The 21655-nt window shown below is 49.9% G+C and overlaps 1 protein-coding gene across 5 annotated transcripts in view; it reads right to left on the reverse strand.

Moving 5' to 3' along the window:
* The window catches only part of ATG2A (autophagy related 2A), a 77492-nt gene that overhangs the window by 13801 nt on the left and 42036 nt on the right, over positions 1 to 21655 (reverse strand). For all 5 annotated transcript variants that reach the window (XR_014028095.1, XM_081340410.1, XM_081340412.1 and 2 more), the window contains 13 exons: positions 18268 to 18418; positions 16800 to 16990; positions 15229 to 15309; positions 14252 to 14358; positions 11954 to 12046; positions 10917 to 10987; positions 9621 to 9697; positions 8054 to 8224; positions 7022 to 7139; positions 5523 to 5731; positions 4022 to 4251; positions 1851 to 1986; positions 87 to 284 (listed from right to left, as the gene is read on the reverse strand). Coding sequence is in view for 4 of the 5 variants with exons in the window: in XM_081340410.1 (XP_081196536.1) it covers positions 87 to 284; positions 1851 to 1986; positions 4022 to 4251; positions 5523 to 5731; positions 7022 to 7139; positions 8054 to 8224; positions 9621 to 9697; positions 10917 to 10987; positions 11954 to 12046; positions 14252 to 14358; positions 15229 to 15309; positions 16800 to 16990; positions 18268 to 18418 (1833 nt within the window). In the remaining variant the exon portion in view is untranslated. The remainder of the gene's footprint in view (positions 1 to 86; positions 285 to 1850; positions 1987 to 4021; positions 4252 to 5522; positions 5732 to 7021; positions 7140 to 8053; positions 8225 to 9620; positions 9698 to 10916; positions 10988 to 11953; positions 12047 to 14251; positions 14359 to 15228; positions 15310 to 16799; positions 16991 to 18267; positions 18419 to 21655) is intronic.

The raw sequence follows: 21655 nt of genomic DNA on the forward strand, positions 1-21655 counted from the left end.
CCATCCGACCAAATGCCCAGGGCAGCTTCGCCACTCCTTGGTGACAACGGGCAGATCCCTGATCCAAAGGGAGATCCGCTCCTTACCATGTTAGAATGGGCACGCCGGGGCAGGAGTTCGCTGCTGTACAGGTAGAGGAACTTGTTGATCTGCGAGGAGGCCAAGCGGTCCCGGATCTCCAACTCCTGGACAACGAACACCTGCCTGGCTAATGGCTGCTCCTCCGATTCCACGGACAGCTTCTCGGACGAAGGCCTCGTGTAGGATTCGTGCTGGAAGCTGACCTGAGAGCAAAGAGGAAGAGGGCAGTGTCACTGACCCCACTACGAGAGAGGTATGCCGGCTCACTTTCTGCATCTTCACTACATCTGCTCCTCAACTTACGACCATTTGCTTTAGAGTTGCAACAGCACTGGGGAAAAAAACACGTTATCTTAGGAGGTCCCGTCCTCACGCATATATGACCGTGGCAGCATCCTCACGGTCGGGTGGTAAAAATCCAGACCCTTGGCAACTGGCATTGCAGGCAGTCCTCGACTTATGACCACAAAAAAAAAGGACTAGAACATTCGTTACTCAGCGGAGCAGTTGTTAAGTGGGGCACCATGTGGTCACACCCCCAATCACAAACACACGACCAGGGGGATGCTGTGGCGGTGGCAAGTGGGGGGACCGTCGCGAGTGGCTTTTTTCAATGGTCACTAAATGAAGGGTTGTGAGGACTGCCTGTGCTTCTTGTTTGCCACCATTGTCAATATTGGCCCTCTGCATCCATCTGCTTCCTCTCCTCTCCTGTTCTATTCTGTATTTCTATTCTATTCTATTCTATTCTATTCTATTCTATTCTATTCTATTCTATTCTATTCTGTATTTCTATTCTATTCTATTCTATTCTATTCTATTCTATTCTATTCTATTCTGTATTTCTATTCTATTCTATTCTATTCTATTCTATTCTATTCTATTCTGTATTTCTAGTCTAGTCTAGTCTAGTCTAGTCTGTATTTTCTATTCTATTCTAGTCTGTTCTTCTATTATTGGCATAGGCTCGCCTGCTCGAGCTGGGGGCTGGACTAGAAGACCTCCAAGGTCCCTTCCAGCTTTGTTCTATTCTATTCTATTCTATTCTATTCTATTCTATTCTATTCTATTCTATTCTGTATTTCTATTCTGTTTTTATTCCACCTGGCTGACCTGGACTGACAGGCATTTTAATTATGTTTACAATTTTTAATTTATTTTTAATTTTTAATTTTAATTTATTGCACAGAGGACTTTAATTTTAATTTTTATCTTAATTTCTGTACTTATTATATGTTATTGTTGTTAGCCGCCCCGAGTCCTTCGGGAGATAGGGTGGCATATAAGCCCCAATAATAAATAAATAAATAAAATAAACAAAATAAATTTTCAATTCTATTCTATTCTTTATTCCTATTCTATTTTGTATTCTATTCTTTTATTTCTATTCTATTCTATTTCTCTGTCTTCTTTTTTCTTCTCATCTCTTTTCTCTCTTCCCCATTCTCTTCTCTCCTTTGTCTTTTTTTCTCTTCTCTTTTTCTTTTTTCTCTCCTCTCGCTTTTCTTTCTCTTCTCTTTTTCTTCTTCTCTTCTCTCTCCCCTTCTCTCCTCTTTCTCTTCTCACCTCTCTTTGCTCTGTCTTGTCTCTCCTTTTTTCTCTCCTCCGTTTCTCTCCTCTCTTCCCCATTCCCTTCCTTTCCCTCCTCCCGGCCGGCACAGGGGGGCTCTTGCCCGTCTAATCTGGCTGCCCCCCCCCCAAAAAAACAAGGTTGCTTGGGAACCAGACGCCCCGCCCCGCCCCTGCAGAGCGGCCCCTGCCCTTCTCACCTTGGTAAGCTGGATCTCCATCAGCAGGTCGTGGATACGGCCAGGGCCTCCTTGAGCCCGCCAGGAGCTCTGGGGTCGGCCGGGCATCGAAGACCGAGAGGGGGAGGAACGGGTGCTGGGAAGGCTTGACTTCGTCCTGAAATTGGGAAGAAGTGGGGGTCAGGTATTGGATGCCATTAATATTCTCGTATGGTATTGTGGTTTGGTGTGCTGGTCTGACAGCCGCGGACAGGAAAGTATTACAGAGGCTGGTGAGCACAGCACAAGACATGGTGGGCTGTTCCCCGACACCACTGGATGACCTCGCCAGGCCCCGCTGCCTTGGAAGAGTGAGGAAGATTCTCAGGGATGACTCACACCCTGGACGGTATCTCTTTACTCTCCTACCATCCGGTAGGAGATATAGGAGTATAGCCAGCCGTACCAACAGGCTGAAGAACAGCTTTTATCCGTGGGCTGTTAGGCTTTTGAATGGGATGTAATCTTATGCAGAGTTGACTTGGGAGACCGGTGTGTGGTGTAGTTGGTTCACATAGTGTGGTGGGATGGAGGGTTTGTTGTCACTGTGTGTTGGGGGGAGAGAGCACGGGGGGAGGCTCAGCTAATCTCAATGTACACATGTTGTACTTTGACAATAAAGGTTTATTTATTTATTATTTATTATTTATTATTTCTCCCCAAGGATCTGACCAATCCCTCGCCAGCATTAGGGAATTCCCCCTCCATCGGCGTTTTCAAAGTTGGCAGCTGTAAGATGGGTGGACGTCAACTCCCCAAATTCTCCGGCTTTGCTGGCTGTGGGATTCTGGGAGTTGAAGTCCACCCATCCTGTACACAGGTAGTCCTCGACGTATGGCCGCAGCGGAGCCCAAAATTTATGGGGCTAAGGGAGACATTTGTGAAGTCAGCCCACCGTACCATTTTTCTCGCCGCAGTTGCTAAGCGAATCACTGCAGTTCTTAAAAGTTAGGAACACAGTCGTTAAGTGAATCTGGCTTCCCCCGTTGACTTCAGCTTGTGGGAAGGTTGCAAAAGGGGATTGCGCGACTCCGGGACATTAAACACAAGTCAGTTGCCAAGTGGCTAAATTTTAATTATGTAGGTCAACGCTGCAAACATTGGACGTTTTTTGCCCTGACGATATAAGAGGCAGCCTTTTCCTTTAAACTGTTTTGCTTTGAATCAATGAAGCTGGGAGGGGGGAGATGTTAACCCAGTTGTTTTAATTAAGATAAGGGATGGGCGTGCTACAGAAAGGAAGTGAAACTTTGCATGTTAAACTAATTGGAGAATGTGATTTACGACGTTTACATTAAGGGAGGGAATTGTGTTTGATACGATGTGTTCAGGGGAGGAGAATTCAGATTCTGGCATGACGTCAGGGTTCCGACTAATGAAACATGCCAAAATCTCCTTTCTTTTCAAACAACCTGGGGGGGGTGTCCTGAGGCCCAGCCGCTGTCTCTAGCCTTGAGAGAAGCTGGCAAAGATTCAGGGAAAAATCTTCATCTGTGAACGCCGATGCTTTGTTCTCATTATTCTAGACTCTTTTAGAATAAACAGTGCCTGAAGATTCTTTTTTTTTAAATGCCACTTATATCCCGCCCTTCTCCGAAGACTCAGGGCGGCTTACACTCTAAGCACAAATCAATGTGCCTAGCAATAGCCTTCATTCTATGTACATGCCTGCTTATTAGGGCTTTCGCCCCCCCCCAAGCGGCATTATTACAAAGTCAGCTCATTGCCCCCAACAATCTGGGTCCTCATTTTACCTACCTGGGAAGGATGGAAGGCTGAGTCAACCTTGAGCCTGGTGGGACGCGAACCTGCACTAATGGCAGGCAGCTGGTGTTACTTAAGGAGGCTTTAGCCCACTGCTCCACCAAGGCTCTAATGAAACACACCAAGGATGTGTTTCATTAGTCGGAACCAGGACATCGTCGCCCCGGGGATAGTGCAGAGGTCGCAAGTGTGAAAAACGGTCATAAGTCACTTTTTTTCAGCGCCGTCGTAACTCTGAACTGTTGTTAAGTCGAGGACTGCCTGTAGCTGAGAAACACTCATCCACATGAAAGGGAGACCCTTCTCTCAAGCGGTTTATCTTCAAAACGGGGAAGCAAACCCAGGTCAGAAACGAAAGCGGAGTGCAGATCCCGGGAGGGAAGAGTTACCTGGGTGAATGGAGGTGGCCAGAAGCCGAGCGGCCCGGCCCGAAATCCCTGCCCCCGTAGAGATGCCAGACCACTGAAATTTCCCGCATCACGACTCGGCTCTCCGGCATCGGGAAGTGCGAGGGGGCCTTCAGTAAATCCGTGCTGCCCAGGGGCCGAGAGAAGTGACCCTCCTGGATGTGAACGGGGCCGTCCAAGAGCCTCGTCACCACCGGTTCCCCGTCCCGCGGCTGCAGAGAGAGAGAGAGAGAGACAGAGAGAGACAGAGAGAGAGAGAGAGAGAAGGCCGATAGGCAGAATTTCGCAAGAGGGTCTAGAGCACATGAAAATTTGTTTGTTTATTTTAATGGAGATGGCACTGCATCGACTCCCTGCAGAATCTGGTCCATTTTGTGCGGGGAAAATCAGTTTTGGGATGAATGGGACCGCTTGATAGCCAATCTGAGAAATCGCAGCATCTCAGAGGAAGGATAGGATAGGATAGGATAGGATAGGATAGGATAGGATAGGATAGGATAGGATAGGATAGGATAGGATAGGATAGGATAGGATAGGATAGGATAGGATAAGGTAAGGTAAGGTAAGGTAAGGTAAGGTAAGGTAAGGTAGGATAGGGTAGGACAGGACAGAACTAGGACTAGAAATAAACAGAAATAGAAATAAGAAATAGAAATAATGGGATGGGATGGGATAGACCAGGGGTAGGCAACCTTGGCTCTTTTATGACTCGTGGACTTCAACTCCCAGAATTCACTCAGGAATTCTGGGAGTTGAAGTCCACGAGTCATAAAAGAGCCGAGGTTGCCTACCCCTGGGATAGACTAAACTAGACTAGACTAGAATATGGAACGGAACAGAATACAACAGAACACTTTATTGGCCAAGTGTGGTTGGACACACAAGGATTTTTTCTCTGCTGCAGAAGCTCTCCGTGTACAAGCAAAGCAAGAGAGTAATAACCATCACAATAACGATACCAATAAAGAGGGGGAGTAAAAAAGGTGGGAAGGATAATGATATTACTACAGCCCTACTACACGGGTAAAATATCCTTAGACCTACGACAGGGCTGTGGGAATTAGGTGTTCAGCACAGTGATGGCATGGGGGGGACGGGGGGGGACACCCGTCTTTGTGTCTAATTGTTTTGGCATGCAATGCCTTGTAGCAGCACTCTGAGGGGAGCAGCTGAAAGAGTTTACGTCCTGGCTGTGCGATATTTTCTCAGGCCTCTTTCTGACCCGTCCAGGCTGGTTGCAATTCTTCTTCCTGCAGCCCCTAACCATCCGTCAAAGTCTGTGCCTGTCCCGTTTGGCTGCGGTGCCAAACCAGACTCAATTAATTCCTCTGTAGGACTGGATCAGCAGTTCCTGGGGCCATCTTAAGCTTTCTGAGTCGACGCAGGAAGAACGTTCCTTGTGGTGCTTACTCTGCAATAACTTTTCTCAGAAAAATTCCCCTTGCAGCCCTCAAGAAAGAACCAAAGATGGCCTGGTCCTTACCGGAATGCCCGTTCCTGGAGCATCCAAAATGCAGAAGCCATCCGTGGCTTCGCTCTCGCCTTCGCTGTCCTCCGAAGGGGTGAAGTCCAGCCCCTCGCCCACCGGGATCACTGGGGGTGGTGGGGCTTTCCCTTGGCCTGCCGCTCCGTTCTCGCCGGGGAAGAGATACAACGAGATCGGCGAAGGCTGCCGCCTCATTCCGGGCTCCCCTGGGAAAAGAGCATTGAAAAGAGGATCGAGCAGATGCTTTCACACACGTTTGCGGTGAGCTGCAAGGCCACATCCCTTAGGTCAGTTTTGTCTATTAAACCAGGGCTTTTCAACCAGCGGCACGGGTACCCCCTGGGGTACATTGGCACCTGGCAGGCGGTACGCGGCCATCCTAGAAAAGTAGCGGGGGAGGGGAATGAGCTGAACCGGTGTCAGCACCGCACAAGCCTGAGCGAGAGACGGCTGGAGCTGCAGGGCTGTCGGGGCTCAGCGGAAGCGCCAGGATCAGCGCCAGGATCCAGCTGGAGCTCAGAAGAAGCGCCAATCAGCTGGAATGTTGCAGCATCTCCAGGGTCTTGTGATTTACGTTCAGATGCTTGGCAGCTGATTCATATTTATGACGGTCACCGTGTCCCAGGGTCACGCGAAGTGACCAAAACCTGCTGCAACCACCCAGAAGAGGGGGGGGGGGATAAAAACCAAACACCCCCCCCAACTCCACCCCTGCTGCCAATCCTCAACAGAAATGCTCACAACAATGAAAACCTCGGACAGGAAGAGGAGCATCGCCGGGCGGGCAGGCAGGTGTCTTGCTCGGCTGTGGCTTGGCAGGCACTTTTTTCAGTCACTAAGCGAACTGTTGTAAGTCGAGGACTACCTTTACTTCATCCCTTTTTTCCTGTTTGTTTTTATTTTTTGGTCATCGTTTTTGACAAATGACCAGTTGTTTGTTTTTCTTTGAAGACGTTTCGCTTCTCACCCAAGAAGCTTCTTCAGCTCCGACTGGATGGTGGGGAATGGAAGGATTTATACTCCTTGCAGACAGCTGGTCATTTGCCTTTTTTTGGAGAGTCGTTGAGGCCACTTGGGGTTTATCTGTGTCTTCAGGGTCAGCTGAGTGGTGCAAATGGACGGGGAGCCTTCTTGGAACTGCTGAAAGGACCATGTTCCACTCCCATTTTCGCACCACTCAAATGACCCTGAAGACACAGATAAACCCCAAGTGGCCTCAACGACTCTCCAAAAAAAGGCAAATGACCAGCTGTCTGCAAGGAGTATAAATCCTTCCATTCCCCACCCTCCATTCGAAGCTGAAGAAGCTTCTTGGGTGAGAAGCGAAACCTCTTCAAAGAAAAACAAGGAAGTCCAGTTGCCTCCTGACAAAAAAGCACCTTTGGGACAAATTTCTGAATTGTTAAACCCGTGGCAGGTGGGAATGCCGCTGGCGTTGCGAGGGGTGGCCCATGGGCAAGCTAGAACCGCCCTGCCCTGCTCCCCAGCAGTCTCACCGCTCATTTCTGGGTATCCACGCTCGGCATCCATGAGGGCATCTGTGAGGTCTCGCTGGTTGATGGCCGCCGTCTCAGCTGGGGGACAGGTGGGCAGAGAAGCCAGACTCTCGGGCAACTAGCGGAGCAGAAGAGCCACATGCTGAGAGTGCGCAAAGGGGTTCAGCGCGGAACGAGGAAAGATTCTTTGGGATGGGTTTCCTTCACCCCAACGGGAATTCCCTCCAATCCCCAACATACGACCGCCAGCGTGGCCAACATTTCTATTGCTAAGTGGGAGACAGTTGTTAGGCGAGCTTCGCCCCGTTTTGCGACCTTTCTTGCCGCAGCTGTTAAGCGAATCTCTGCAGTTGTTAAGTTAGCAACACAGTGGTTAAGTGAATTTGGCTCCCCCCATTGACTTGGCTTGTCAGAAGGTCGCAAAATGGGACTGTGTGACCCCGGGACACACTGCGACCGTCGTTAAGCGTGAGCCAGCTGCCAAGAGTCTGAACTTTGATCACGCAACTGCGGAGGTGCCGCAAGAGATTGTAAGCGTGGAAAGCGGTCAGAAGTCACTATTTTTCAGTGCTGTTGTAACTGTTGTAAGTCGAGGACTACCTGTACATCGTTCAGTGACCGTTTGAAATTATAACAGCACTGAAAAAGTGACTTGGGAGCCTGGCGTTTATGACCACTGCAGCATCCGCATGGTTAGGCGCCTGGCAACCGGCTATGTGATTATGACGGCTGCCACATCCCAGGTCACGTGATCACCGTTTGTGACCTTCCCAGCCAACGTCTGACAAGGAAAATCAATGAAAGAAGCCAGGTTCGCTTAATGACTGCACGATTCACTTAACAACGGGCGTGGTTTGCTGAACCACCATGGCAAAAAAGATCGTAAGATCGGGTGCGACTTACTTAACAACCATATAGGTAAGCAACAGAAATTCTGGCCCCAATTGCAGTCGTAAGTTGAGGACTACGTCTACCACCGAAAGAGGGAAGGGTCAGGGCCAGAGTCTCCCCTCACCCCCCGCTTCGACTTACCTGCACCTTCTGCCCCGCAATCTCAGTGGGGCTGTCGTGCCGAGGTGGCGGGTGCAGGTCCCCGTTGTTGACCACGTACTGGATGAGGTTGGCAAGGGCTGCACAAGAGTCAGCGCACGTGTGGATGTGGACCACGTTGTTGGAGCAGCGTAGCTCAAAGAGGGGCCGGGTCTGCACCATGGGGAGGAGAGACACACAGAGAGAGAGAGAGCGAGTCAAGGGGACCCCCAACATTTACTGCAGGGACCACCAGATTTCCATCATACAGTTGCTGCTCGTCCTTGGAAACTTGAAGATTGGACTTCAATTCCTAGAAGTCCAGGCACCCTAAAGTATGCTGGCTGGGGAATTCTGGGAGTTGAAGTTCACCCATTGCAAAGCAAGTTGGCTGGGGGATTCTGAGCGTCGAAGTCCACAAACTTAAAGCATGCCCACTGGGGAATTATAATACTAATAATAATAATAATAATTAGTAGTAGTAGTAGTAGTAGTAGTAGTAGTTGGAAGGGACCTTGGAGGTCATCTAGTCCAATCCCCCTGCTCAGGCAGGAAACCCTATAACATTTCAGGCAAATGGCTCTTCTTAAAAACTTCCAGTGTTGGAGCATTCACCACTTCTGCAGGCAGGTTGTTCCACTGGTGAATTGTTCTAACTGCCAGGAAGTTTCTCCTGAGTTCCAGGTTGCTTCTCTCCTTGATTAGATTCCATCCGTGGCTTCTTGTCCTGCCTTCTGGTGCTTTGGAGAAGAGCTTGACTCCCTCTTCTTTGGGGCAGCCCCTGAGATATTGGAAGGCTGCTCTCATGTCACCCCTCACACCGCACAAGCCTGAGCGAGAGACGGCTGGAGCTGCAGGGCTGTCAGGGCTCAGCGGACGTGCCAGGATCAGCACCAGGATCCAGCTGGAGCTCGGTGCTGATCCTGGTGCTTCTGAGCCCAGAAGAAGCGCCGATCAGCTGGAATGTGGCAGCATCTCCAGGGTCATGTGAAGTGACCAAAACCTGCTGCAAACCACCCAGCAGACGGGGGGGGGGGGGAAATAAAAACCAACCCCCCCCTACCCCACCCCCGCTGCCAATCCTCAACAGAAAAGCTCACAACCATGAAAACCTCGGACAGGAGGAAGAGCGCCGCCAGGTGGGCAGGCAGGTGTCTTGCTCGGCTGTGGCTTGGGGGGCACTTTTTTCAGGGCCATTGTAACTTCGAACAGTCACTAAGCGAACTGTTGTAAGTCAAGGACTACCTGTACTTCATCACTTTTTTCCTTTTTTTTTGTTTTGGTCATCAAGTTTTTGACGCCTTGCTAGGCGACTGGTGGTACTCGGATGTTGCCCTATCCTAAAAGTGGTGCGGTGGGTGAAAAGGTTGAAAATCCCTGCTTTGGAGAATAAGTCAATAAAGCGTGACTTAATAATGAGCCTGAAGCCAATGCTTTGCCTGGCTATCTGCAAGTTTCCCATTTTTTTTTTTAAATTAAAGAATTGAAGAAGGAAAAATATCAGGAAGACAAGAGCCAAGCAAGGTACCCCTGGATCCCAGCCTTGGAGATACAGCCCCTGGGAACCCACCAGTTTGCCAGTTAGGTCTCCTTTCCACGTAGTGATGACCAGTTCCAGGAGATCCATTTCCACCACGCAAACATAATCTAGGCCGAGAGAGAAAAGATGAAAGTGGAACTTAGTAAGCAAGAAACACGACGGAGGAAGAGACGTGTAAATCCTGGAATTTCCACTTTGCAGGCAGTCCTTGGCTTATGTCAGCTAAAGTGAGCCCAGAATTACGATCCTAAGTGGCGGTCAATAAAAAGGTCACCATGACTGGGCCCAATTTTATGACCTTTATTGGAGTGGTTTCTAAGCAAACTTGGTAGATCGGCTGTGTCTAACCTTGGCAACTTTTAAGACCTGGGGACTTCAACTCCCAGAATTCCGCAGCCAACCACGGGCATTCTAAGAGCCGAAGTCCAAAACTCACCAAGTTTGGAGACTCCTGGTCTACTCATGCATCCACCGGCAGCCAAAACCGACAGTTAGTGAAATTGCTCCTAATCCACCCAGGAGCCAAACTCTGGGCGGATTACAAAATTTAGCAAAAACGCGACGTTTTAAAGCAGAAAAGCAATGAAAAACCAAATCTCCAGTATGGATGATGGAGGTTCTCCATCATCCACCTCATGGTTGTCCCAAAAGTGCTTTTTTTACCCGGCAACTGGACTTTCTTGTTTTTCTTTGAAGAACTTTCGCTTCTCCTCCAAGAAGTCGTTTGCAGATGGCCTCAACGACTCTTAAAAAGAAGGCAAACGACCAGCTGTCTGCAAGGAGTATAAATCCTCCCATTTCCCCACCATCCAGTCAGAGCTGAAGAAGCTTCTGGGATGAGAAGGGAAACCTCTTCAAAGAAAGAGAAGAAAATCCAGTTGCCTCGTTGGAAAAAGCACCTTTAATAAGATTTCTTTGACAGGATACCTAGGGCCAGGTCTCCCCCCCCCCAATATCATCAAAGTAGATGAGGTTATTAGGTTGGGTCAAACTAGGTTATTCCATGGTTTCAAAGAGGTCGAAGTCCACAAATCTTAAAAGTTGCCAAAAGTTGAACACTCCCCGCTGTAGAATTTAAGCAAATCCCTCGTCTGCGACGGGAATTTTTTGCTGGAAACTAGGGAAATCGTAACTCCCAAGACTTTGGGGACCGTAATAAAAAAAAATGTAACAAGAGTAAAAATAATATTCAAAATGCAGAGTCGCCCGGGCTGAGCCATCTCCCCTGTTTTAAGGCTGGCTGCAACCAATGCCCGTTTGCCCAAGAAAATCCCCATCACAGGCATGGAGCAGGGGAAGATAAGGATTTGCTTTTTGTTATTTTACCTTTATTCAGGTCACCGGTCTCTGCTTCGCACTTGTTGGAGAGGAACAGAGTGGAGTTGTCCAAAATGAACCTAGGTGGAGAGAACAAGCAGGGTGGTTAGGATCCACTCTCCCGACAGACACAAGGATCACCTTCTCCACACATCGCTGAACGTGGGAGGGAATCTGCTCTGGGGAAGAGAGAGAAAGGGTGGGTCCGCTGCCTGGCCGGTGTGGAGATAACAGGAGACTCAGAATCATGGAATCAAGAGTTGGAAGGGACCTCGGAGGTCTTCTAGTCCAACTGCCTGCTCACTCAGGAGACCCTGTACCAAATGGCTCTCCAATCTCTTCTTGAAAACCTCCACAACTTCTGGAGGCAAGGAGTTCCACTGGTTAATTGTTCTCACTGTCAGGAAGTTTCTCCTTAGTTCTAGGTTGCTTCTCTCCTTGACTAGTTTCCATCCGTTGCTTCTTGTCCTGCCTTCAGGCGCTTTGGAGATCAGCTTGACTCCCTCTTCTTTGGGGCAGCCCCTCAAATATGGGAAGATTGCTATCCGGTCCCCCTAATCCTTTCCTTCGTTAAACATACCCAGTTCCCAGAACCATTTATCGTATAATTCAGCCTCCGGTCCCCCTAATCACGTCCGTTGCTCTTCTCTGCACTCTTTTTTTACGGCCTCAGCGTCTTGCGCGGAAGCTCCCACTATGCTCGTCCACGCTGGATGGGGCTGATGGAAACGGCACCCCGATAAATCAGGGGAGGTGGGAGCCTGGAAGCAAGATATCCATGGCATGAATCCATGAATTGGACTGACCGAAATCTCTCAGCCTCTATCCAGGGAGTCCTCGAGTTACGACAGTTCAGCTAGTGACTGGATCCTGCTAGGAGAGCAGATTTTGAACTTCTCCACAAAGGGGATGGAAAGGTGCAGATGGCTCCTTGCCTCCTTGGATAAAAGTCTCCAGGAGTTTTTCCAGCCGTGGCTTCCCGGAGACCCACGCGTCCCGCTCTCCCCAAGAGACTTGGGGGGGGGGCTCCAGCCCCCAAAACCCACCGAAGGAGGAAGACCGAGGTGTCCACAATGATGTTGCTGGACAGGGTGAAGGTCTCTGCCGCGATCAGGACCCGGAGGGGTAAGTAGAGAGGCCTGTGAAGGAGAAGATGGAGGTCAGCCTTGCTGCAATACGTCACCATCTTTGGAACTTTTTAAGAGGCCTGGACTTCAAGTCCCAGAATTCCCCAGCCAGCTCTGCTGGCTGGGGAATTCTGGGAGTTGAAGTCCAGGCCTCTTAAAAAGTTCCAAAGATTGAAAAACTGTGGAGACGGGGAGGTCACAGCCCAGCAACCCCCTCAGTATCGCTCACCCCAAAACTCCGGTGCTGGGTGGAAAGAGGCTGGAATGAAACCAAATACAGGTAGTCCCTCAACTTACGGCCGGTTTTAACAGCCCCCCAAAAAACGCCCATTAGGGATAGACCGCCCACCGTGAGATCTGGTTGGAAAAAAAAATCAGATCCCTTTAAAGTGGCGCCTCGACTTACGACCGCAATGACCAGAGTGGTGGTCCCAACGGCGAGGAAGTCGAGGGCTACCTATATAAACCGGGACATCTCTCCTTTAGCCTGGTTGGGTTCTCCTCATTCTGACTCAGCTGACAGGACGAAGTAGAGCTGGAAGGGACCCGGGAGGTCATCTAGTCCAGCCCCCGGCTCAAGCAGGGGAACCTAGACCATCTCAGATCCCGTAGCGCCACCCGGGGATCTATCCATAATGGCGGGATCCTCACACCACCACCGTCTGAACTGAGGTCTGAATCATGGGGGGTGGGGTGGGGGGTTACCCATTTTGTTTAGAAAAGACCGGTCTTTTCTCTTGGCGCCAGTACAAGCGGTTCCTCGATTTACGACAATGGTGCCCAACATTTCCGTTGTGAAGCAAGACAGTGGCTAAGTGAGCTTTGACCCATCTTGTGACCCTTCCTTGCTAAGTGAATCGTTGCAGTTAGTTAAGTGAAGAACATGGCTGTTAAGTGAATCTGTCACAAAAGGGGGAATCACGTGACCCCGGGAGACACTGCGACGGTCGGTTAAGTATGAATCAACTGCCGAGTGCCCACATTTTGATCAGGTGACCCCTGGGGACGCTGCAATGGTCAAGTGTGGAAAAGAGTCATAGGTCACTTCCTTCAGGGCCGTTGTGACCTCAGTCATTAAATGAATGGTTGTAAGTCAAGGACTAGCTGTAGTTAGTTTCTTCATTGGAGATGAGGATGTTTGATTTCTTTTATCTCTGTGGCCGTCCATCTCGGCAAAGGACTCAGGGCTGGCTCACTGTTTGAAAACATCTATCACAGTGAAAGCCGTAAAGGTAAAGGTTCCCCCACACATGCGTGCTAGTCGTTTCCGACTCTAGGGACCGGTGCTCATCTCCGTTTCAAAGCCGAAGAGCCAGCGCTTGTCCGAGGATGTCTCCGTGGTCATGTGGCCGGCATGACTAGACGCCAAAGGCTCACAGAACGCTGGTTTTTTTTGTTTTTTTAAAAATCCCATTTATATCCCGCCCTTCTCCGAAGACTCAGGGCGGCTTACACTCTAAGCACAAATCAATGTGCTTAGCAATAGCCTTCATTCTATGTATACGCCTGCTTATTAGGGCTTTCGGGGCCCCCCCAAGCGGCATTATTACAAAGTCAGCTTATTGCCCCCAACAATCTGGGTCCTCATTTTACCTACCTGGGAAGGATGGAAGGCTGAGTCAACCTTGAGCCTGGTGGGACTCGAACCTGCACTAATTGCAGGCAGCTGGTGTTACTTAAGGAGGCATCAGCCCACTGCTCCACCAAGGCTCTTGCCTTGGTGGAGTGGTCCCTATTTTTCTACTTGCCTTTTTAGGTGCTTTCGAACTGCTAGGTTGGCAGAAGCTGGGACGAGTAACAGGCGCTCGCTCTGTTACGCGGCACTCGGGATTCGACCCGCCAAACTGCCGACCTTCTGATCGACAAGCTCAGCGTCCTAACCCACTGAGCCACCGCATCCCTTAGTGAAAGCCCTAAAAACCCTTTAAATTACAATAAAAACATGAAAAACAATTGGGGGAAAAAATGAAAATCACTTTTAAATTCACCCATTTTGTATGTAATTGGGGGACATGGAAAGCAAAGCCACCTGGCCTGTTAACCGTACATAGCCAGGAGGGTGGGGCACTCAGGATAGATTCTCTGCTCTTGGTTTAACCGGGGTCTAGCGTGTTGTGGGAACGCAACCCGAAAGCTCCAGCCTCTTTCCCCAAGCAGGACTGACTGAAAACAGCCGATGGCCAGCTCAAGCAGGAGGAGAACTTCCAATCCCGGCACCTGTAATCCATGGCACAGTTGAAGAGGTGGGTGTGCAAAACGGTGATGATGGTGGGGGGCACGAAGCCCAGGATGGGGTCGTCCAGAACGTCCAGGAAGTCGATCATCTGGCAGGAGGAGACACGGCCGTGAGACGTGAACCCAGAGCCCCGGAGCCCTGCTGGCTCTCCGGCGCCTGGGAGTTAAGCTCAGGCCAGTCTAAGAGGATAGAGCAGGGGTAGGCCACCTTGGCTCTTTTATGACTTGTGGACTTCAACTCCCAGAATTCCTGAGCCAGCCATGCTGAGGGGAAAGGGAGAGGTTTCCAAGCTGAGCTAGGCTGGCTCAGGAATTCTGGGAGTTGAAGTCCACGAGTCATGAGGGGGCCATAGTTCCCTCATGCTGGCTCAGGAATTCTGGGAATTGAAGTCCACGAGTCATAAAAGAGCCAAGGTTGCCTACCCCTGGCCTATACTCTAAACCAGGGGTCTTCAAACCTGGCCCTTTTATGACTTGTGCACTTCAACTCCCAGAATTCCTGAGCCAGCCATGCTGAGGGGAAAGGGAGAGGTTTCCAAGCTGAGCCATGCTGGCTCAGGAATTCTGGGAATTGAAGTCCACAAGTCATGAAGAGGCCATAATTTCCCCATGCTGTCTGAGGAATTCTGGGAGTTGAAGTCCACAAGACTTGAAGGGGCCATAGTTCCCCCATGCTGGCTCAGGAATTCTGGGAGTTCTCCACAAGTCACGAGGGGACCATAGTTCCCCCATGCTGGCTCAGGAATTCTGGGAGTTGAAGTCCACAAGTCACAAGGGGGCCATAGTTCCCCCATGCTGGCTCAGGAATTCTGGGAGTTGAAGTCCACGAATCATAAAAGAGCCAAGGTTGCCTACCCCTGGGATAGAGAAAGGGGCTGTTCCCAGGTGCAGCTCAGGACCACCCACCCCCCGGCTCTTCCCCAGCTCCACCTCTAACCTAAAATCAGAACCGGCCTCACCTGCGTGTACCAGCTCTGGTGGGCCAGCGCCATGCGGTGGCGTATGGTGGCGCCCTCAAGGCGCAGCGTCACCAGGAACTCCTGCAACTCGGAAGGAAAACGTGAGTCAGCGGCCATACGTTGTTTCTCGCGGGGCGCTGGGCCTTCCTCGGCCCAGGACTCCAAGGGGGCCCTTCTAATAATACGCCCGAAAGAGAGAGAGAGATCTTGCCCAGGAATCAACTCTTCGCAAGGTAGAATCCAGGAGATCTTTCTGGGTCTACAGAAGCCGGTTTCAGTCTTCTGGGACCAGGGAAGGTTAAAACGGGCCTGGGGCTTGCGGGAACAGTTCATGGGAGAGCCAGTTTGCTCTAAGTGGGGAAGGCGCCGAGCTGGAAAAGCAGGAGGTGGCGAGTTCTAGTCCTGCATTAGGCACAAAAGCCAACTGCGTGACTTTGCGCCAATCGCCAGGAGATGGGGAGTTCTAGCCCTGACTTATGTATGAAAGCCAGCTGGGAGACTTTAGGCCAGGGATGTCAAACTGCTGGCCCATGGGCCAGATGCGTCACGCCAAAACCGTGCCCACCCCATTGCCGGCAATGGGGAAAAAGTCACGATACGTCACGACACATCTCGTCACGTTGCAAGTTTGACACCCATGCTTTAGGCCAATCACCAGAAGATGGAGAGTTCTAGTCCTGTCTTAGCCGTGAAAGCCAGCTAGGTGACTTTGGGCCAATCATCAGGAGACTGTGAGTTCTAATTCTGATTTATGTATGAAAGCCAGTTGGGTGACTTTGGGCGAATCACCAGGAGACAGAGAGTTCTAGACCCACCTTAGCCATGAAAGCCGGCTGGGTGACTTTGGGCGAATCACCAGGAGACGGTGAGTTCTAGTCCCGCCTTAGCCATGAAAGCTGGCTGGGTGACTTTGGGTGAATCACCAGGAGACGGTGAGTTCTAGTCCTATCTTAACTACGAAAGCTGCTGGGTGACTTTGGGCCAGTCACTTTCAGCCCAGCCCACCTCACAGGATTGTTGTTGTGGGAAAAAATCGGAGGTGCGTCGGATTATGTTCACTGCCTGGAATTATTTGTAAAAATAAGTTGGGATATAAATAATAAATAAATATTGCTCTAAGAGCGGTTTTGACAGAGAAGCCCATCAAAAGAAATTAAAAAATGGAAATACAGATAAGTCTGCAACCTAGGATTGCAGCTGAGACTGGCAATTGCAGCTGTAAAGCAGGAGTCATAAAATGAGTCACCCACATAACCATGGGCTGATTTTATGACGTTTTTGCAACGGTCATTAACCAAACCCACGCCGTGGGCAGTTTTTGAAGGAAACTGGAAGCGGAAACTGGGTCTCTGACAAAAACCATTTTAAATCATAGCCACATGACCGCGAGATGCTGCAAGCAGCCCTAAAGGCAGGCCGTTTGCCGAGTGCTCAAAATGCGGTCATGGCACCATGGAGGGGGGAAGCAGCCTTGCTGGCTGGGGAATTCTGGGAGTTGAAGTCCAAGCCATCTTCAGGCAAGGTTTGAGAACCGCCGCGGTCAGCAACAAGCCCCCCATTAGCTAAGACACCTTTATGTTCTTCTCCAAATCCAGGTTGATCTTGATGGCCACAGACAACATCTTGACGGCCTCCTTCTTGGCCCCCAGAGGCCAGTTGATGGGGCCCTCTTGGGAGGCGTAGATGGTGGGGTGCAGCCCATCAGGGGGCAGGAAATTGGGAATCTCCAGGTGCTCAGCCAGAAGGTAGTCCTCCACCACAGCTGCGGGGGGGGGAGGGGGAGAAGAGAGAAAGCATCATGGATTAACATGCCGAGAGGTCCGTAACTTGCTGTAGCCTTCGTCCCTTTCCCATCCCATTTTCTGTCTCCCCCACCCCAAACATCAGCAGAAGAGAAAGCAGCAAGGGTAAAAGTCAGGCGAAAATGTCAGAGGCGTTTCCCCAAAACAGGAAATGCACAGTCCTCGATGGTACGACGGAAACTGGGATCGGAATTTCCATCCGTAGGGCAAGGTGTTCAGAAAGCAAGACTGCATCGCTTGATGACGGCAACCTCGGCAATCGTAGCTGATGCTGTCGCGAACCAATTCCCACGGTAATTAGGCGAGGCAACGCCCTGCTGGTTTCGACAGCCAAAATCAGTGGGGAAGCCAGCAGGAAATCGCATGCTGGCTGGGGTTTACTGGGAATTGAAGCCCTCCCCCGTCTTAAATAGTTGCTCCACAGCAGGGCTTTTCAGCCTTTTCACCCATCGTACCACTTTTAGGATAGGGCAACATCCGAGGACCGCCAGTCGCCTAGCAAGGGGTCAAAAACTTGATGACCCCCCCCCAAAAAAAAGAAAAAAAGGGATGAAGTACAGGTAGTCCTCGACTTACAACAGTTCGCTAAGTGATTGTTCGAAGTTACAATAGCCCTGAAAAAAGTGCCCCCCAAGCCACAGCCGAGCAAGATGCCTGCCTGCCCGCCCGGCAGGCGCTCTTCCTCCTGTCCTAAGGTTTTCATTGTTGTGAGCATTTCTGTTGAGGATTGGCAGTGGGGGTGGGGTGGGGGGGTGTTGGGTTTTTATCCCCCCCCCTTCTGGGTGGTTGCAGCAGGTTTGGGTCACTTCACATGACCCTGGGACACTGTGACTGTCATAAATAGGAATCAGTTGCCAAGCATCTGAACGTAAATCACACGACCCTAGAGATGCTGCAACCTTCCAGCTGATCGGCGCTTCTTCTGGGCTCAGAAGCACCAGGATCAGCGCTGAGCTCCAGCTGGATCCTGGCGCTGATCCTGGCCCTTCCGCTGAGCCCCGACAGCCCTGCAGCTCCAGCCGTCTCTCGCTCAGGCTTGTGCGGTGCTGCCCCCGGTTCAGCTCATTCTCCTCCCCCGCTACCACTTCTCTAGGATGGTCGCGTACCACGTGCCAGGTGCCAATGTACCACAAGTGGTACCCGTGCCACTGGTTGAAAAGCCCTGCTCTACGGGACAATTCAAGCGAACCTATTGCCTCCACGCACACACATGCTGGCACCACAGCTGGATCCCGACCTTTGTGATAAAGTGCCACCTTCTCGGCTTCGATGCAGAAGTAGCCAATGTCCTCGCGGCCTTTGTAGTGGGAAACACTGAAGAGGCTTCCGTTCTCCACATCCAGGACGAGTTCCCCGTGAGCGGCTTCCAGCGTCTTGCCTCCTTCGCCCTGCACCGACAAAGGGAAGAACTGAGTCTTGGGTTAAGTGAAGGCAGCCGAGAACCAGGAAAGGTCTAAGCTGTAAACACATCGAGTTGTTTGAGTAACACATAAATTAAAAGGAAGCTTGGGCAATTCTTCCTACGTGGAAAGAATAAAATAGAGCTGGAAGGGACCTTGGAGGTCTTCCAGTCCAGCCCCCCGCTCAAGCACAAGAACCTAGACCATTTCAGACAAGGGACTGTCTAGTCTCTTCTTAAAAATTTCCAGTGATGGAGTGCCCACGATTTCTGGTGGCAAGCTGTTCCGCTGGTTAATTGTCCTCACTGTGAGGAAGTTTCTCCTTAATTCCAGGTTGCTTCTCTCTTTGGTCAGTTTCCATCCATTGTTTCTTGTCCTGCCTTCTGGTGCTTTGGTGAACAACGTGACCCCCTCCTCTTCCTTGTGGCAGCCCCTCAAATACTGGATCACTGCTATCATCTCTCCCCTATTTCTTCTTTTCTTTAGACTAGCCAAACCCAAGTCCTGCAGCCGTTCTTCGTATGTTTTAGTCTCCAGGCCTTGGATCATCTTAGTTGTTCTACTCTGAACTTTTCCCAAGGTCTCAAAGAGCCTTGGTGGAGCAGTGGGCTAACGCCTCCTTAAGTAACACCAGCTGCCTGCAATTAGTGCAGGTTCGAGTCCCACCAGGCTCAAGGTTGACTCAGCCTTCCATCCTTCCCAGGTAGGTAAAATGAGGACCCAGATTGTTGGGGGCAATTAAAGCTGACTTTGTAATAATGCTGCTTGCGGGGGGCCGAAAGCCCTAATAAGCAGGCATATACATAGAACGAAGGCTATTGCTAAGCACATTGGTTTGTGCTTCTTAGATTGTAAGCCGCCCTGAGTCTTCGGAGAAGGGCGGGATATAAATGGGATTAAAAAATATATATCTTTTTTTGTAGTATGGTGATCCATGTGCTTGCTTGGACAGACCAGAATAACAGAGTGGGAAGGGACTTTGGAGGTCATCTAGTCCAACTCAATGCTCAGGCAACGGATCCCATACCATTCTGGACAAGTGGCTGTCCAGTCTCTTAAAAAAAATCTCCTGAGATGGGTCAAGACTGAAAAGGATGTTTGACAGCTTCTAAAAAGACCCGGTGTGGCCATGCCCATTTCTGCTAGTTCCCTTCATATGCCACCATCCCACTGTCAATAACTAGGGGGCGCCTACAGGTAGTCCTCGACTTACGACCACGACGGAGCCCAACATTTCTGTGATCTTTCTTGCTACAGTTGTTAAATGATTCACTGCCAGTTGTTAATTTAATAACACGGTTGTTATGTGAATCCGGATTTCCCCCGTGGACTTTGCTTGTCAGGAAGTCACAAAAAGTGATCAAGTGACCCTGGGACACTTAAACCCTAATAAGCAGGCATGTACATAGAATGAAGGCTACTGCTAAGCACATTGATTTGTGCTTCTTAGATTGTAAGCCGCCCTGAGTCTTCGGAGAAGGGCGGGATATAAATGGGATTTTAAAAAAAAAACAATGATAAAAGACGATCCATTTTGCCAAATCTCTGAATTTTGATCACATGATTGTGGGGGGGGTGTGTGTGCTGCAACGGTCATAACTCTGAAAAACAGTCGTAAGGCACTTTTTCCAGCGCTGTGGTAAACTTTGAACAGTCACTAAACGAACTGCAGTTAAGTCGAGGACGATCTGTAATAGACGCTGGACCACAAACCGGGCACAGCAGCACAGCATGCCACAAATGATTCAACCGAGAGCCACGGATTGTTGTAAGTTGAGGACAACCTGTAAGCTAGTAAGAATCTGGCTTAGAAGGAGTTATAAATTCTCATCTCTTTCTCCAGGGGATCCAAGCACATTTTTTTTTGCTAAAAGGGAACAATTTCTAGTCTTTTTTAAAAGCTCCCAACAGACATGGCCAGGCTGAAAGGGCTTAAAATTTTGTCTTCTGGATGCCACGGCCACGCTGCAAAAATCTATTTCCCTAAAAATAAGACCCAACCGGAAAAATGGCTCTAGCATGATTTTCCGGAACTCTCCTCCTAATGTAAGCCTTATCCCAAAAATAAGCCTCAGTTCAGATCCTCAGCCACAGACAGACGCATTTAGTTAATAAAACCTTAATACGTCTCTTGGAGCAAAAATTAATACAAGACCCAATCTTATTTTCGGGGAAACACGGAATTAAATTTAAAATATCTACCTTCCTTTTTTCTTTGAGTTGGGAGCGACTAGTTCAGGGGTTGGCAACCTCGGCTCTTTTATGACTCGTGGACTTCAACTCCCAGAATTCCTGAGCCAGCATAGCTGGCTCAGGAATTCTGGGAGTTGAAGTCCACGAGTCATAAAAGAGCCGAGGTTGCCGACCCCTGGACTAGTTCCTGCAAGAAAGCCTGCCAGTTTCTTGGTACAAGTTAATATGACTTAAAACAAAAAAAAAGTGGCTAATTTTAGACAGCTACTCCTCGACTTTCTAATGGCTCCTGCGCATTATATTACCTTTTTTGGAGCAGTCATTAAGTGAACTACTTGGTCGTTAAGCGAACCCATTGTTTCCTCTGGGCCAGATTTGCTGAGAACCGGAAGTAGCAGCAGCAATTTACTTACTGGGGAAAAACGTCGTAAAATGTGATCAGTTGACTGCAAACTGGGCTGGTTGCCAAGTGTCTGCCTGAAATAGGGTCACAGGACCATGGAGGGGGGGCGGGGGGGACACAGCCAGCAGAACCTCAGAACTGGGTTGTAAGTAACCCTGTCGGGGTCCGTTGTAACTCTGAACGGCCACTAAATGCTAGTCGTAAGTCGAGGACTACCTGTAGAGGTTGTCCTCGACTTACGACAGTCCATTTAATGACCGTACAAAGTTACAACGGCATTGGAAAAAGTGACTTCTGACCGTTATTCACACTTACAACCATTAGAGGCAGTCCTTGACTTACAACAGTTCGTTTAGTGACCATTCAAAGTTACAAAGGCTCTGAAAAAAAAGAGACTCAGGACCCTTTTTCACACTTACGACCGTTGCAGCATCCCCGAGGGTCACGTGATCCAAATTGAGACGCTTGGAAATTGACTCATATTTACGACGGTCGCCGTGTCCCGGGTGCCACGCCATCCCCTTTTGCGACCTTCCGCCAAGCAAAGTCAATGGGGGATCCAGATTCATCTGACAACCGTGTTACCAGCTTAACAGCTGCAGCGATTCACTTAACAACTGCAGTGATCC

The sequence above is a fragment of the Vipera berus genome (genome assembly GCF_964194415.1).
Source record: "Vipera berus genome assembly, chromosome: 16".
In the NCBI taxonomy this organism is placed as follows: Eukaryota; Metazoa; Chordata; class Lepidosauria; order Squamata; family Viperidae; genus Vipera; species Vipera berus.